Raw genomic sequence first — 14830 nt, forward strand, 5'->3', positions numbered from 1 at the left:
TCGCTCTCACCCTCCTGCAGGTGTTAGTTTTTGTTTTATTTCCCCATTGTTCTTATTTAAAATGAGTGATGAGCCCCAGATTTGCAACTTTCTGCCCATGTTTTGCATCCATGCTATGGCTGAATGGACAGACCACTCTGCAAGCATCTTTCACTCACCTCTCTGATTTGCATCCTGAACTCAGAGATGCTGCAGCTCCAATGCAGCCCCACCTTTTTCTTGGTTTCTCTCTTTCAGAAGCATGCAATAGATGGAGAAGTGCTTCAAACCTCCTGCAACCCAATGCAAAACACTGCAGGAGAGGTCAGGGCATTTGCATGCAATTTGCTCTCAAATCACTACTCTTGACACCTGAAAGCTGTCTGGGGAGCAGAGTTTGGTGACAGTATGGGAGCACATGCATTGCCAGCCATCCCCAGAGCTGCTGCCTGGAGCTCAGACAGGAGATGGAGCTGTTGGCCACTCAGCAGCGCGCGTTCCCGACACGGCCGTGCCCAGCTCAGTGCAAACGCGCCCAAAATACTCATTTTGCAGCCTTTTTTAGGCAGAAAAACGTTGTGGTTTTTTCTGCAGAAATTTTTTTTGTCAAAAGAGGGATTCAGCTTAACAAGGAGAAGTTGTGCAGAGCAGAAGATGACCCCAACCCGTAACGTCTATGAACTTTAGGGCATACTTCTCCTGATCTGAACATTTCCTGCTTGAATCTGCAGTGTTTCACCAATTAACTCAGTGCTGTGTGGGCACGGAGGGTGGAAATGCTTTTGTATGAGCTTCCTCCAAGCATTTCTCATTGTTTCCATCTATCCCAGTGGGGCAGGAACGGCTCTGTGCTCTTTGATCGAAGCATAGGAAAAAGTTTCAGGGTTTTTCAGGGTGGAAAGGAGCACTTTGTGAGCTCAGCCCTTCCTTACTGGAACATGGGAGTGCACCATACTGCCTTGCACGTGTTGCCAGCCCCAACAGCAGAGCCAACACATCCATAGGGGTTTTTATACCCCAAATCCTCCTCTTCACCACCGCTTTTTGCACTGCTCTGGCACAGGAGGGATGCAACGTCTGGGATCCTGAATTTATCTTCCTTCCCCCCCTTCCCCCTCCCCCCCCCCCCCCCCCCATTTTGGAAACGAAGTGCAAAGATCAAATCCTGCTCATTTCCTGACCGCCATCTGATCGTTCATCCCATCACTGCTCCTCTTTCTGACAATCAGATAATGTGACGATGCCCATTTCTAAGTAGCTGCCTTCAAGAGAAAAGCTTTTATTTTCCTGTTCCCAAACACCCATGGGAGCTCCAGATCCCCATGATCTTGCCTCCTTGTGGTTTCCCAGCTGCTTGCACTCAGGAATAATCCTCTGTTTAGTGCCAAATGGTTCTTCTTCTTTTTTTTTTTTTATTTTTCCTGGCAAAAATATGAAAAAGAGTCACTTTGGGGGTTTCTGGCACGCCAATTGAAGACCAACACTTAAAGTGCTCTTGAGGAAAGAGGGTATTGCAGCTCAATAGCATAGAATCACAGACTCATAGAACTGCCCATGTTGGAGTGGGATCTGGAGGGATCACTGAGTCCAACTCCCGGCTTGCTCAACCCAAATCACTTCAAAGAAAAGCACCATTTGGCCAAAGTCCCACAGTCTTCACTTTTTCGTTGTAATTTCTAAGCTTTGCTATATTCCAAGTAGCTCAACAGTGGTGCTGGGTTTTGTATAGGAGAAGAACTCAAGGTTTAAATGGGGAGAAGTCCTCAACTGAGAAGGACATCCTCAACTGTTATATTGGCTTTAGTAGAAAATGTTTGATGGATGGCACTGAAACCATTTGTGGAAGAGGAGGGGGGAGGTTCATCAGATCTTGATTCAACGTTAAAGGGGATTGATGTGCCCAGGGGATGGGGCGAAGGGTCAGAGAAGTTTCAGGTTGGATATTAGAAACAATTTGCCCTCAGAAAGAGTGGAGAAACTTGGCACAGGCAGCCCAGGAGGGTGATGGGTCACCGTCACTGGAGGTGGTCAACAACTGTGCAGATGTGGCACTGAGGGACGTGGGCATGGTGGGGGGGGGGTTGGGGATCTTGGATGTCTTTTCCAACCTTAATGACTCCATGATTCTAAAGGGCAAAAAATGCAGCTTCAGTCTGCAGCGTATCCCTGTGAGTGCAAGGAGGGCAAGAAGAGGGAGAAAAGGGAGAAATTTGGGAAAACAGACAAGACCAGGGGATGGGACACGTGGTCACGAGAGGGCCAAAGCCAGAACTGCACGAAGGAGGCTCCCGCACCTTCGCTTCACCTGCTTTAATTTGCACCAGACGTCAAACATTTAGAAAAATGTTGGAAAGTAAAACGCAGTGCATGCACCGTTACAAACGTACAAAACAGCCGTGTCTCACAAAGCACACATTACCTCCAAGTCCTGATATTTTTACCTTTTTTTTTTGTTGTTGAATATACTGGAAGTAAATCTCCACTTTAGTTACAGGGACGTGAAAATCATTTAGGATGGTTGAGTATGGCCAGCAGTGGCATTCAGTGCCCACACACATGATATATATCAGCTCTACGCGGTGCCAGCAGCTCGACACGTGGACTTTACATATGCTACAGCCTATGTACACATCAGTAGCAACCGAAGCACAAGAAGCAATAGTTCCATTGGCTGCATTGAACAATTTGCTCACGAAAGGTGGGTCTCCAGCATCCCCTTGGCGTTCGTTCTACTCGTCCTTTTTGCCATTTCAATCCAGTTGAGCTGACTCAAGTCCTTCCCTGCGTTCTTGATTCCCCTTTGGCTGCATTTTAGCATCCTTTGGGTTTTGGGGCTGATGGCAAACGATGTTCCCATGGCTAATCCATACGAGATGCATTCATTTTCTATCATACACTGAAAGAAGCTTTTGCTCAGTGTTACTTTTTGGGCATTCAGCAGTGCTCCCCTCCTCTGGGCAGGCTACAAAGGGAAGCATGGCTCCGCTGGAAGCAAAGCAGCGTGGATTGATGAGCCCAACCCCAAGCTGCTGTGGCTTCAGCCTCACCATTCCCAAATCACTCTAGTTTTGGAGTGCTGCTGCAGGAGGTGTTTACAGCATGCAAAATGCAGAGCGGACAGTTCCTATCCACGTGGAAGGGTTGGGATTGGCGGATTAAAGAGCTACAATTGCACCTCGGCAGCCCAAGGTGTTGCTTGGGACTGACTCCCCAAAACCCATCAACCTCCATGGGATGTGTGGGTGCCAAGCCCCCGGGGTTGGGGTTGGTGTGCCCTGGGGAAAGGCGCTCTGCTGTCACCGGGGCTAAGCAGATTAGGTAAAACCCTGCTTGTCAGCAAAGAGGATTTTCGCATATGCTCCTGCAGGGACAACAAGGGCTGGGCGAGCCCATATCTCTGCCCCAGAAAGGAAGAGGAGGAAGTGGTGAAGGCCATCTTTTGGGCATCCCACTCCACCACCAGCAGCCGTCCTGCCACGACCAGGACAGGACAAAATTCCCTCCCAGTTGCCCAAATTGGAGTCTGCAGGGAGGCAGCGGGGGGACATCTTCACCAAAGATGGACAAAAGCGAGGACAGGGGACACCCCATGGGTGGGCGCAGGGACACAATGTCATCTCACTGCCACAGGGCACGGCGTCCCATCAGTGCATGGCAAAAAGGGTGGCGAGGAGGAGGAGGACGGCGAGCCAGGTGTCAGCAGGGTGCAGCTGGATGCCCGAGGCCAGGCGGTACTCGCGGTACTGCTGCACGCACATCTCACGGATCACCTTGGTCACCACTTTGTTCTCCATCTCCACCTCTGTCTGGTTGGCAGCCGCCACGGCCTCGGAGGTGTTCTTCTTGGCAGCGGGGCCGATGCTGTACTCAGTCACTGTGATGTTGAAGCAGTCAGCCACGAAGACGTCCTGTGACACGGGGCTGCTGTAATCCCGGTAGTAAACCCGGTTGGGGTAACGCGCCGAGTTCTCGTTCCACCAGCGGTACTCGTCGGGGCTGTCGAAGCGGTAGCTCATCCCCGACATAACGCGCCCCATGGCGTAGCCCCCCAAGCCCCCCACCACAGCGCCCGCCGCCGCTGCCCCTGCCACGTGCTTGAAGTTGGTTTTGGGGGGTTTCCATGGCTTCTGGTTATGGTAGCTTCCCCCGCTGGATGGGTTGTAGCCTTGTCCCCAGCCTGGGTAACCTGGGTTATGGGGGTAGCCAGGATTCTGGGGATAGCCAGGGTTGTGGGGGTAGCCGGGGTTGTGGGGGTAGCCGGGGTTGTGGGGGTAGCCGGGGTTGTGGGGGTAGCTGGGCTGGCGGGGGTAGCTGGGCTGGCGATGGCTCCCGGCACCCCAACTCCCACCGCTGGGTTTGCCTTTGCCCTTCTTGGAGAGGGCAACGTCGGTGCAGGCAGCGAGCAGCAGGGCCAGCAGGCAGCAGGTGGTGAGGAGCCTGGCCATGGCTGCGGGCATAAGGACACGCACCGTTAGGGCAGTGAGCAGAGACCCCCCTCCCATCCCCACCCGCTTCATAAGCATCACAAGATCTTCCACCTAAATTGAGCATCATCCCAAACATCATCCCCTTCTGAACAGATCTGGGCATAAACGTTTACCCTTCCAAAAAACCTGTGCATCTCCCTCCTCCCTGTGCTTGCAACCTCCTGTACACCTTCCCCTGAGCCTCAAATGCCATCTCTGCTAACTGCAATCTTCAGCATTGGGTTTTCTGCCAGAGAACAGAACTCAGCATGCTTCCCAAGTCTCTGTTTATGTGCAACAGCCCTTAGCAGAGCACGAGCGGCTGGCATTGCTCTGGTTAACAGTTTGCAGCTCTTTGCTTATTCAGCACTCTGCTGCTGGCATTGCAGGGCCACGCAGGGCTGCCAGGAGCCCCCGACACTGAGATTGGTGGGAGGGCAAAATGCCACTGTAATGAGCTGCTATCTGCCCAGGAAATGGAGCAGCTGTAATGGACACCAACTCTGGAAAACATCTCTCCAGCTGAAAACTCTCCCTGCGAAGGTGCATAGGTCACCACATTTCTCAAGTCCAGCAGGGCTGTGGGCTGGGTGTGCTACCTGGCTCATCTTATTGCCCATGGCTTGAGCCTCAAGTATGCTTTTCTTTTTTTCCTCCCTCTTTTCCTCCCTTTTTTCCTTTTTTCCCCCACTTTTTCTTTTTTTTTTTTTTCCTTTTTTTTTTTCTTCTTTTTTTCCTTTTTTTTCCTTCCTCCCACTCCCCAGGATTAATGGTCACCACTAATCCCAAAGATGAGTTAAATACAGATAACAGATGACTCTCATGAGACGCGCTGACCATCCCTCATGAGACATAACAGAGCAATTCCTTCCTTAAGCTAAAACCTTTTCCAGTTGCCTATTAACTACAGCTTCGCACTCCACAAGCAAACAAACCAACCCCTCTCCTTGTTCAGATAACAGCCTCCTTTTTCCCTCCCAGAAGAGTCAGAGGATGGGGATGCACTGACCTGGCCCTGTGATGAGGGGACACGGCCCTGGTTGCTGCTTTATTGCTTTCCCCACCCCTCAGTGCCCACCCAAGGATGAGATCAATGACTTGAAAAATTAGATAGCAGACATGATTAAAATTCAGATGGGCAAACGTTGCTGCATGGTCTCAGAGAAGGACTTGGGAAATAGGGGGAAGAAATAAAGCAGCAAGTTGGCAGCTTGCCTCAAGATGTATGATTTCCTGTAACAAGGGATGGAAAAATAACCCTGAGATGCAGCACGGATGGAAACAAGTTTTGGCAAAGCCCTGGGGGTTTTCCTGCCCAGCAGCACCGACCTGTTTGCAATGGTGTTGGAGCTCCGATAAACACAGCTGGGGTTGGGTTGTGTTGGCACTGCTAATTGCTGCGCCCTAATAAATGCAATTAAAGCCCTACAAGCAATGGAGATGTTCTTACCTCAGGGTGAGGTCTTGGGGTCGGTGTTTGCTTCCTCTGACTCAAAGATGTTTATGTATGAGTGATCCAAGAAGCCTTGAATGGAGACGACAGATTAATTTGGGTGATTCGTGGCGTCAGGCACCATAAGGAGGGTTTTACATCTGTGCCACAGTGACAGCATGGCAGAGGGGAAGAGGAAAATGGAGGATGTATGAGCAATTGTGAGCAGCAATTACGTGCATGGGCTTTGGCTCTGCGGGGGAAATCCAACACTGCTGCCAAGATCACAGTGTGGTGGGGCCTGGAGAGCAGATCTGGGAAGGAGAGGAGAAGGGGAAGGGGAAGGAGGAGGTGGAAGAGTGCTGGGTATGGGGAAGATGCTCTGTTTACAATTTGCTGATGAGCTCACCCTGCAGTGCTGGGAAATTCCAGCTCTGGGTTGCAAAATGAGGGCTGGGAGATGCACAAAGCACGCAGACACTCCTGATAAACCCCAGCTTTCAGAAATCCCCCCTTTTTCTGCACCCCAACACGAGGGCCGCACCATTTCCAGCCACTGGGACCCACAGACTGAGCTAATAAAACCCGGGGCCGATATAGGGGTGGGGGTAGGGGAAAATTTCCCACTGCTGTCAGAGCGGAATCAGCCAGGAGCGGACGAGCAGAGGCGAGGAGCGGAGCTGCCTTAAGGCAGGCAGCCGAAACCTCTATTTTTAGGCACGGAAAGGAGGGCAGCCCCCATTCCTGGAAGCGATTCAACCGCAAACACCACGCAGCGCCCGCTGTCAGAAACGGCTCCGCTCTGCCCCATCGCCTCCCACAGCCCCCGGTGGCTTCGTGCCCTCCAGACCAGAGCCCCTTCCCCAGCACTCACCGCCACCGCTCGGCTCGAGATGATCCGGATCCAGCGAAGAGGGGGAGGAAGGAATAAATAGCGAGAGGGAGGAGCTGGCTGCCGGGCAGCCCAACCCCACGCAGCGCGGCCAGCGATCTTCGCTCTGCGCGCGGCGTTCGGGTCCTTCTCATCTTCCCCCAAACGATAGGAAACCTCGGCGCCTGGCTCGTTTGTTCAAGAGGAGTCTGCGTTCATCGGTATTCGAGAGGTATTTGAGGAGGAAAGGAAGAGGCTGCCGTGTGAGTCCACTGTCTTGTGAGAAACGCAGCATCAGTTGGTGGTAGGGGATAAAATAAGCTCAGGCTGACAATGAAAATGATCTTCAACACTGGAGGGGATTCTAAGGTCGTCGGTTCCAATCGCTGACCCTTCCCCACCAAGCCCATTCTGTCAGAGATCATAGAACCATGGAGGTTGGAAAACACCTCTAAGGTCATCAAATCTGACCGCCAGCCCATCCCCACCGCGCTCAGTGGGTCCATCTTCAGAGCCTGCTGGGCTCTGGATGAGTGAAACTCTCAGACACAGTGATTGTGCATTTTGTGGTTAATGGGAAGAGGCAGATTAAACAAATTAAAAATGAGTGTGATGCTGATGGCGAGGTTTTACAGCCCCTGCTTTGTGGGGATACGTGACTGCAATGCACTAAAGGCCCAGTCTCACCCTGCTGTAGCCATCATGCTCATCCTTTAGGTAGGCTCCAATAAAAGGGTTGAGCCCAGCGCACCCAGGGCACTCTGCCATGATGGCCAGGAGATGTGACTGCAGCTCGGAACTCATTGCACCCAGACTGGACTTGGCACAGTCCAGTGCTCCCACCACTGGGTTTTGCAGCACATCTGGCTGTAAAGAGGATTCCCAGCTCCGTGCCCTGTGTTCTCCTCTGTCCATCTGGATGGATTATGTTAAAAAAAAAAAAAAAAATTAACATCACTTCTGTTTGGCAGCAAAATGGGTTGCACTGGGTGCTTGGCTTTGTGGGCTTGACATACATTGCTGTTCCTATAGGAGATCTGAGCTGCAAATGGAGCAGCCTATGAGTTTGTTTTAAGGTACTGTGGAAGTTCACGATGCTAAAAAGACCCAAACAAAGGTGCCTGCAGCATCCCTCCAATTGAGCCACTCTGATTATTTCTGCAGTGCTCTTTGATTTAAGTGTCTGTATGGGAACCACTGAGTCAGAGCCTGAACCTCTGATTGATCACCTGAGGCGAGCCATGAGCCAGCCAGAGGAGCACAGGTGAAGGCAATTGAAGGCAATTCAGCTGTGCTCCTAGACCTATTTAAGAGCTGGCTACCAATAGGGAAGGATCTCATCTGGGGATCCCTCCTTCTGGTGTTTTGTGGTGAGCCCAGCATAAGGGTAAGCCTTCCATTTATTCTCTCTTGTTATCACAGTCCGCTTTGCCTAACTCTCTTGTTTATTTTGTGATTGTAACATCTTGATTTCCATTGATTATACAGCATCTCAGGGTGAAATTTCTCCTGTCAGCAGGCTGAGAGCTGTATTGATCCCTGCTGGAGGTCTGCCCTCCATTTCAGCCTCAGCTCAAGTAGATGCAATGATGTTAAGTGAGGGGGGAATTGGTGCCAGGTTAGAAAGCATTAATGGGTTCTTTTTCTCGTAACAATTGCAAAACACTGACTGTGTTTTAATAATGAGAGCAGCTGGGAGTGGACCTAGGGTCCACCTAACCCTGATTCATTGCTTCGCATTGATTTTTCTCTTTTCCCTGTAATTCATGCACAACCCTTCCGTTCACATAATGCTCTTGGGCAATTCTTGCTTGCTTTTGGGGAAAGCCACAAATGCAAGGGAAGGCATTAAGATGGTTTGGTTGAGGTTTACTAGGCTTGTGTTTGGGGTCATGTGGCAGATTTTGTGGGTTGGATAAGAGCACTGAGTTCCACAGCCCATCACCATCCCACAGTCACACGCTGGATCTGGGAATACATGAGAAGGGAAGGGAAGCAGGCTTGGGGCAGCAATCACTGGGATGCTCTCTGAACTCTCCAATGGCAATAATGTGCACAGTGTCCATCCCTTAATGTGCATGGAGTAGTACTGAAGTGTGTTTTTGCATTTGCAGACTGGTTTATTTTCTGGTAGTGCTTCTGGAAGTTTCTTTCTTTAAAAATGCTCTCCCCTGGGATTTTCTGGTGAAACAGATATATCAATGGTTGCTGGCTCCTGCCTTGATGGGAGCAGAGAAAAAGCAATTTGTGAGTAAGTAGGGCAACATTAATACGGGGAAGGAAAGCACCAGGGCATCTGAACCACAGCGAAACAGATGCCACTCAGCCTTCATTTTCAATGTCATTCTGATATTAAAAGTAACTTAAGACCAGTTAGGGGATGTTGCACGGGCCTTGGTTGTTCACATAGGGTAAAGCTATGCTGGGTTTGCATCCCTGGAGCCTAAACCTGGCATCATGTAATGATGCAAACAGCCCAGCAACACGTCAGGAGGTGAAACACAGGGGAAAAGCAAGCAAAGCAAGCTTCTCAAGCACCTTCTTGTGATTTTTTTCCAGGACTTCTTTATTTAAACAGATAAAGCCAAAGGCTGAAAAAAGGAAATATATCAATGCCTGCCCAAGGAGAGCAGAATGCCAGCAGCCACAGTGCCAGTGTTTATGCATCCTTTGCTTTGCAGGCCCCTGCAATGCCTCATTGCAAATCTCTGCATGGGGCTCAGGTTCCAGAGTGATGCTGTGGGCAGGAGGCTCTTCTGGGGGCACAGCATTGGAAAAAAAATTCCTGCTTTTTGCAGCAAATGTGTCAGATATTGTTCTTATTGTGCTTCCAAGCCACAGCTCCATCCTTCAGTAAGTGGGTTTGTTGAATGAGTGGACATGGAGAGCACACCCTCTATTTACTATTAGACATCTTGAAAGAGCTGTAAATGCTCACTGACCTGATGCAATCTGATTAGGGGTGTAACAAGCTCTGTGCATCGCTGCTATTCCTAGCAGGACACGTGTAAGCTCCTTACAGATGGGACCATCGCTGGCCGCAGGCTGGTGACTTCCCAGCAGTGCACTGCTGCCAGCAATGGATGTGTGAATTCATGGAGAAACTGAGGGATGAGTAAGTCATGATACTTCCAGGCTTTTGCTGTTGGATTCTGGTATTTGAAAATAACACATGCTCTGGATATCAGCCGTGGACACTTGGGATCAGTGTCTTTGGGGAGAACAATTCACTGCTGTGCCCGGAACATGAGTGAGTGGAAGAGCCTTAATTCTTAGCAGAAAGAGCACATTATGTCCTTTTTTTTCCTCAATAACACACTTGTTTGTTGGAAAACACGAGGGCAGCCAGCATTCGGGCTCTTTCAAAGCTCTGTAAAGCTGCAGGAACAAACACTTGGTCAGCGGTGCTTTCATCCAACTTCCATAACCTTATTCCCCAAGCAACGCAAGGCTGCCCTGCTGGCTTCCCTGCAGGGAAAACTGAATCTCTCTCCTTCTCATTCAGGAGTGGTTGCTTCTGACTCACCAGGAGGCTTTCCTTCACCTCTCCCATTTATTTTTAACTTGCAATCCCCTTGGAAGGCATTCAGCAATGGGAGCACGAGCAGCTGACGTAGCACGGCACTGAGGTCACCTCCTCAAAAATAATCCAGGGCACACCCCGAGAGGGGGAAGGTGCTCTCATTGCCATCATCTTCACATCAATCATCTGAATACCATTCCAGCTCCAATCCAGATGTGCGTCAGCTGAGGGCTTGCAGGGGCTGGCCTACAGCTGACGTATGGCAGCGTCGCATCCTGTCACCCTTCCGATGGGAGGCTCCTCAGAAGCACAGCATGGCTCAGGTTGGAGGGGATCTCAGAGATCCCTTAGTTCCAACCCCTCAACCCTCCAACTCATCCCTCGGGGCTGCCTCTGAGATGGGGCAGGATGGGACAAGGTGTTGGAGATGAAGAAATTTTAAAAAGAACTGTAAACTTTCATCATCCATATTTCATGTGCAGTATTTTTTTCCTTTTCCATGCACAGCTTTTGCCCAGCTCTTTGCTCTGTTTATTCACCAGGGACAGAATCCAGCTCTCGCTTCCCGTGTTGTGGTTTCTAATTCAAGAGCTCAGGGAGGATGAGATGATTAAACCCACTTTGCTCACCAAGTGGATGTGCAAATCCCCTTAACCCCTTTTCCCCCTCTCCCTGCCAATAAACCTTCCCAGGGCCATCATTTTGCTTTCTGCCTTTCCCATGTGCAGTGTTCACCCCCTTTCCCTCTTGATGTCTCAGTAAGATAAAGACAGAGCTTGGGCAATGCATGCCTTTGGGTGAGAAATAGTGTAGGTTTTCAGCCTTAGGGTTTTTAATACATTGAGTTTCCCACATGATGTGCTCATTTTGGCACATCTTCCAGCTGGGAGGTTGACCTGAGATTTATTACAAAGCTTTCCTTTTTCCCCAAGCAACAAATGAAAGGCTCTTTGTGAGACTCTTGCTGATGTTATGTACCAAAGAGACACTCTATAGCAAAGGGATATTAAACACCAAATAATCAGAGATGTTAAATACCAAATCTGCTCCATACGTTTCATACTCTGCCCTCTTATTTTAGCAGGAGAATTACTGCTGGAGAAAGCTTTACCATCCCTGCGTGGGAGTCAGAGCCAATAACCATGCTTTGGTGCAGGGAAGGGATCAGGGAGAGGAGTGCTGCTCCGAGGATGCTCCAGATGCTCACACGGAGTCGTTGTCATGAGCACGGTGCTCCCCATGGGCATCTCCATGGCTACCTCAGCACTGAGCAGTGGGGATGCAAGAGGTGCAGAAAGCACAGAAAGCTCAAAGGCTGCGTGCTCCCTCCCATCCAGGAGCAATAGGGATCATCCAAAAGGTTTATCCTTGGGGATGTTGGCTGTTTTTCAGCCAGAGCTCAAATGCAGCTGAAATCTGCAATTATTATTATTTCTCTAAGTGAAATTCTCAGATTTGTGGAGTTTCTACGGTGGGCGCACAGAGCAGAAGATGAGACTCAGAGCTTTTTTTACCATCCTTACCCAGTGTCATCAAAGAGTCATAGAACCACAGGATCATGAAGGCTGGAAAGATCCCTAAGCCACCAGATCCAACCCCACCCCACCATGCCCATTGACCATGTTCCTCAAAGCCGCATCTCCATAGCTCTTAGAGCAGGGAGGAGCAAAAAATGCAGGCTAAGCCTTCTTTTTTTTCATCATAAGGGACTCTTTTATGATAGGAACCATCACGTGCTTCAGGTTTGGGTTCAGAAGATGCTTACCTGTAAAGAAATGCAGCCGGAACTTTGATGTCCACTTTGTGGCATCGGTGGCTTTGTGGCAGGAAGTGCCTGCATCGCTGTGGAATCTTTCACCATCCTCAAAGCACTTTGTCCCTATCAGCAAGTTATTTTTTACAAGATCTATTGGGCAGTTGACACATCTGTGCTTTCCAAACGAGTGAGGGTTTCCCTGTGTTTCCCCAGCTGAAATACTCAGTTTGGTAACAGAGAAATGCCTCATTTTATGCATTATTAAAGGATGATTGCTACCCAAAGCCAGCAACAGCGCATAAAACGCCTGTGTTATGCATTATGTGATCCTGGACATAGTGCTAAGGGCAATGGGGTAATAAAATTGATGTTAAATCTGCACGGAGCCATTATGGACTGGATTACAAGAACCATACAGCCTTGTCACGGGGCTGCTGTCTAGGAAGGATGGAGGAACATAAACCTGGCCCAAGGGTCAATTGTCCGTGCCAGACTCAGCACAATGAGGCTTCTTGCGAGAAAAGCCTCACACACAGCTGTGAAATAGCAGACAATAGTCAGTGCTAATAATACAACACAATTTCTAATTCCCAGGGCATTTTTGTGGCTGCATTCTGCCCAGAAACATCTGCACTGTTCAAAATATCTTTGTGGTATCGATGGTGCAAGGAACTTGTCACGTAAAAAAGGAATTATGCTGCAGCAAAGCCTCTGGGACGTGAGTTCTCAGCATGTTTGGGAGCTGGGGTTACTCTGCTGAGCAGTCCTTGGGTCACCCACTGCACAAAACAAATCAAAGATGTTCAGTTCAGTGCAGTTACATCAACCCCTCAGCTGGGATTAAAGGAAACAGGGCTGCACACGGGGGTCTTATTGCTCCCTCTTTAACCACAGTAACTTTTCTGAACATATATTTCTAAAATGAACATTCTGGGGTCTGGGATGAAAACAGAGACTGGAGATCTTTGTGGCAGCTGGGGGTCCTGCAGTTTTGTGTCTCAGCTTGTGGAGCTATTTTCAGGGATGATGAGAGCAGCAGATGGGAAAGGTCATGGGGCCATTTTCTGGAGAAAAACAGGTTGGTCTTGTGAAAAAGAGAGAGAAAGAAAGGGAAATGAAACAACAATAGTAAATACCCCCACGGTATTTTAATTCCAGAAATAGGCTGATTGTGTTAGAAGGGGCTGCAAACACTTTTCCTGTATTTTTTGTCCTTAGTTCTGGGAGCAGGGAAGAGAATTGTGTCTGGAAATAGCTGCTGGTGGGGACCACACCTGGGCCGGCGCCAGAGCTCCCGGCTCCCACTGCTCTTCGGCCATTGAATTATTGATTATAGCAATTATAGACACTTCTTGGGGTCACTGTTAGAGCGTGGGGAGGCGTGCATGCAGGAGAGGAGCTGCAGGAGTTGAATTTCCAGAGAGAAGATGCAAGGAGAGCGGCTCAATCAGCACTGGTTTGCTCAAGTCCCAAAAATGCGCAGAGCACTGAGCCAAGACAAACCCAGATGGAAAAAAAAAACAACTCTGATGAAGGAGGTATTCACTTTAATTAAAAAGCACTGCATTCAGAAGCTGGAAATGCACCATTTGCAGTCTTTATGTTATCAATAAAAATAACTGAGCGGAGAGAAAGGCGCGCCAGCCTTGACACGGCACCGGCGCTTTGGTGCGATGGACTGGGAGCTGGCAGAGCTCGGGATCACGGCTGGGATCACGGCTGGGATCATGGCTGGGATCACGGCTGGGATCATGGCTGGGATCACGGCTGGGATCATGGCTGGCCTAAGCCAATCAAAGGGACATTCCATACCGCATGGCATCATCAGGGAAGGCTGAAGAAGTGGGGGAAGCCACTTTCCCCCAAGCATGGGAAACTCTTGCCATGAAAGCAGCTCTCCTCCAAAGAACTGCAATGCATGTTGAGGCTCTGCTTCCCAAGGAGTGGCCAAGCATTGCTTGGGCATGGGAGGAAGAGAATAACGTTTTCTCCTTTTGCTTTTGCACAGCTCTTTCGTTTCTGTTTTTCTTTTTCTTTTTCTTTTTCTTTTTCTTTTTCTTTTTCTTTTTCTTTTTCTTTTTCTTTTTCTTTTCCTCTTTTCCTCTTTTCCTCCCCCCTCCCCCCCGCAGTTAAACTATTCTTAATTTATAAGGCTTTCCTTCTCTTGCCATTGTATTTTCTTCCTCTCTCTCCTTCTATGGTGGTGCACAGATGAACATTAATAGTTAAACCATCACAAGGGGACATTTAGGAAAGGGCTGGAGGTTATTCATAAACCATGGCCTCGCTTCAGCTGAGGAATCATTAACCAAGACTGTCCTCATTTCCTTTTTTCCCCATAAAAATAAAGAAAAATTCGAACCTAATTGGATTAGGGCAATTTCTGGAATATTCATTGGTAATTTATTATTAACCCAGAGATGCAACCACTCACGTTTTCAACCCGTGTGCCTCCCAGGCAGGGAGCAGAGCTACGGCAGCACTGACCACACGCGTTTACAGCACTGTATTCCTTTGCTCTTCATTACTCATCCGTGCAGCACTTCGTGTACCGTGATTAGGCTTTAAGAAGAGCTAATTGTATTAGGCTCCATTGTTGGCACACCTGTATTGTTCTTCCATCAGCGGTCAGTTAAACAATTGTTTCTGTAGTTGTTACCTTGCCCTTTTGCCCTTTTCAAAAACCCATTGCAATGCTGACCTCTGCAGGTAAATGGCGCACAGAACCCGCTGGCTTTGGGCAGCAGTAACCTAAATAATGCATAACACGGGCGTTTTATGCGCTGTCGCTGGCTTTGGGTAG

The 14830-nt window shown here is 49.3% G+C and overlaps 1 protein-coding gene and 1 long non-coding RNA gene across 3 annotated transcripts; one reads left to right on the forward strand and one right to left on the reverse strand.

Annotated features, from left to right (window-relative positions):
• Positions 1-2270: 2270 nt before the first annotated feature.
• PRNP (prion protein) lies at positions 2271-6922 on the reverse strand. 2 transcript variants are annotated; one of them, XM_052702042.1, is made up of 3 exons: positions 6752-6922; positions 5896-5970; positions 2271-4426 (listed from the first exon to the last, which is right to left on the reverse strand). In XM_052702042.1, exon 3 carries the CDS (start codon positions 4422-4424, stop codon positions 3624-3626), a length of 801 nt encoding a protein of 266 aa, XP_052558002.1. In that variant the 5' UTR covers positions 4425-4426; positions 5896-5970; positions 6752-6922; the 3' UTR covers positions 2271-3623. The 2 variants fall into 2 exon arrangements, with proteins under 2 accessions (XP_052558002.1, XP_052558001.1); XM_052702041.1 differs by having other exon boundaries at positions 5896-6038.
• Positions 6923-8078: 1156 nt separating this feature from the next.
• LOC128090072 (uncharacterized) lies at positions 8079-11965 on the forward strand. The gene is made up of 2 exons (XR_008210789.1): positions 8079-8135; positions 11353-11965. It is a non-coding gene; the product is annotated as an uncharacterized LOC128090072 (long non-coding RNA).
• The last annotated feature ends 2865 nt before the right edge of the window (positions 11966-14830 follow it).

The sequence above is a fragment of the Tympanuchus pallidicinctus genome, unplaced genomic scaffold, assembly GCF_026119805.1.
Source record: "Tympanuchus pallidicinctus isolate F22 unplaced genomic scaffold, pur_lepc_1.0 scaffold42, whole genome shotgun sequence".
NCBI classification, from domain to species: Eukaryota; Metazoa; Chordata; class Aves; order Galliformes; family Phasianidae; genus Tympanuchus; species Tympanuchus pallidicinctus.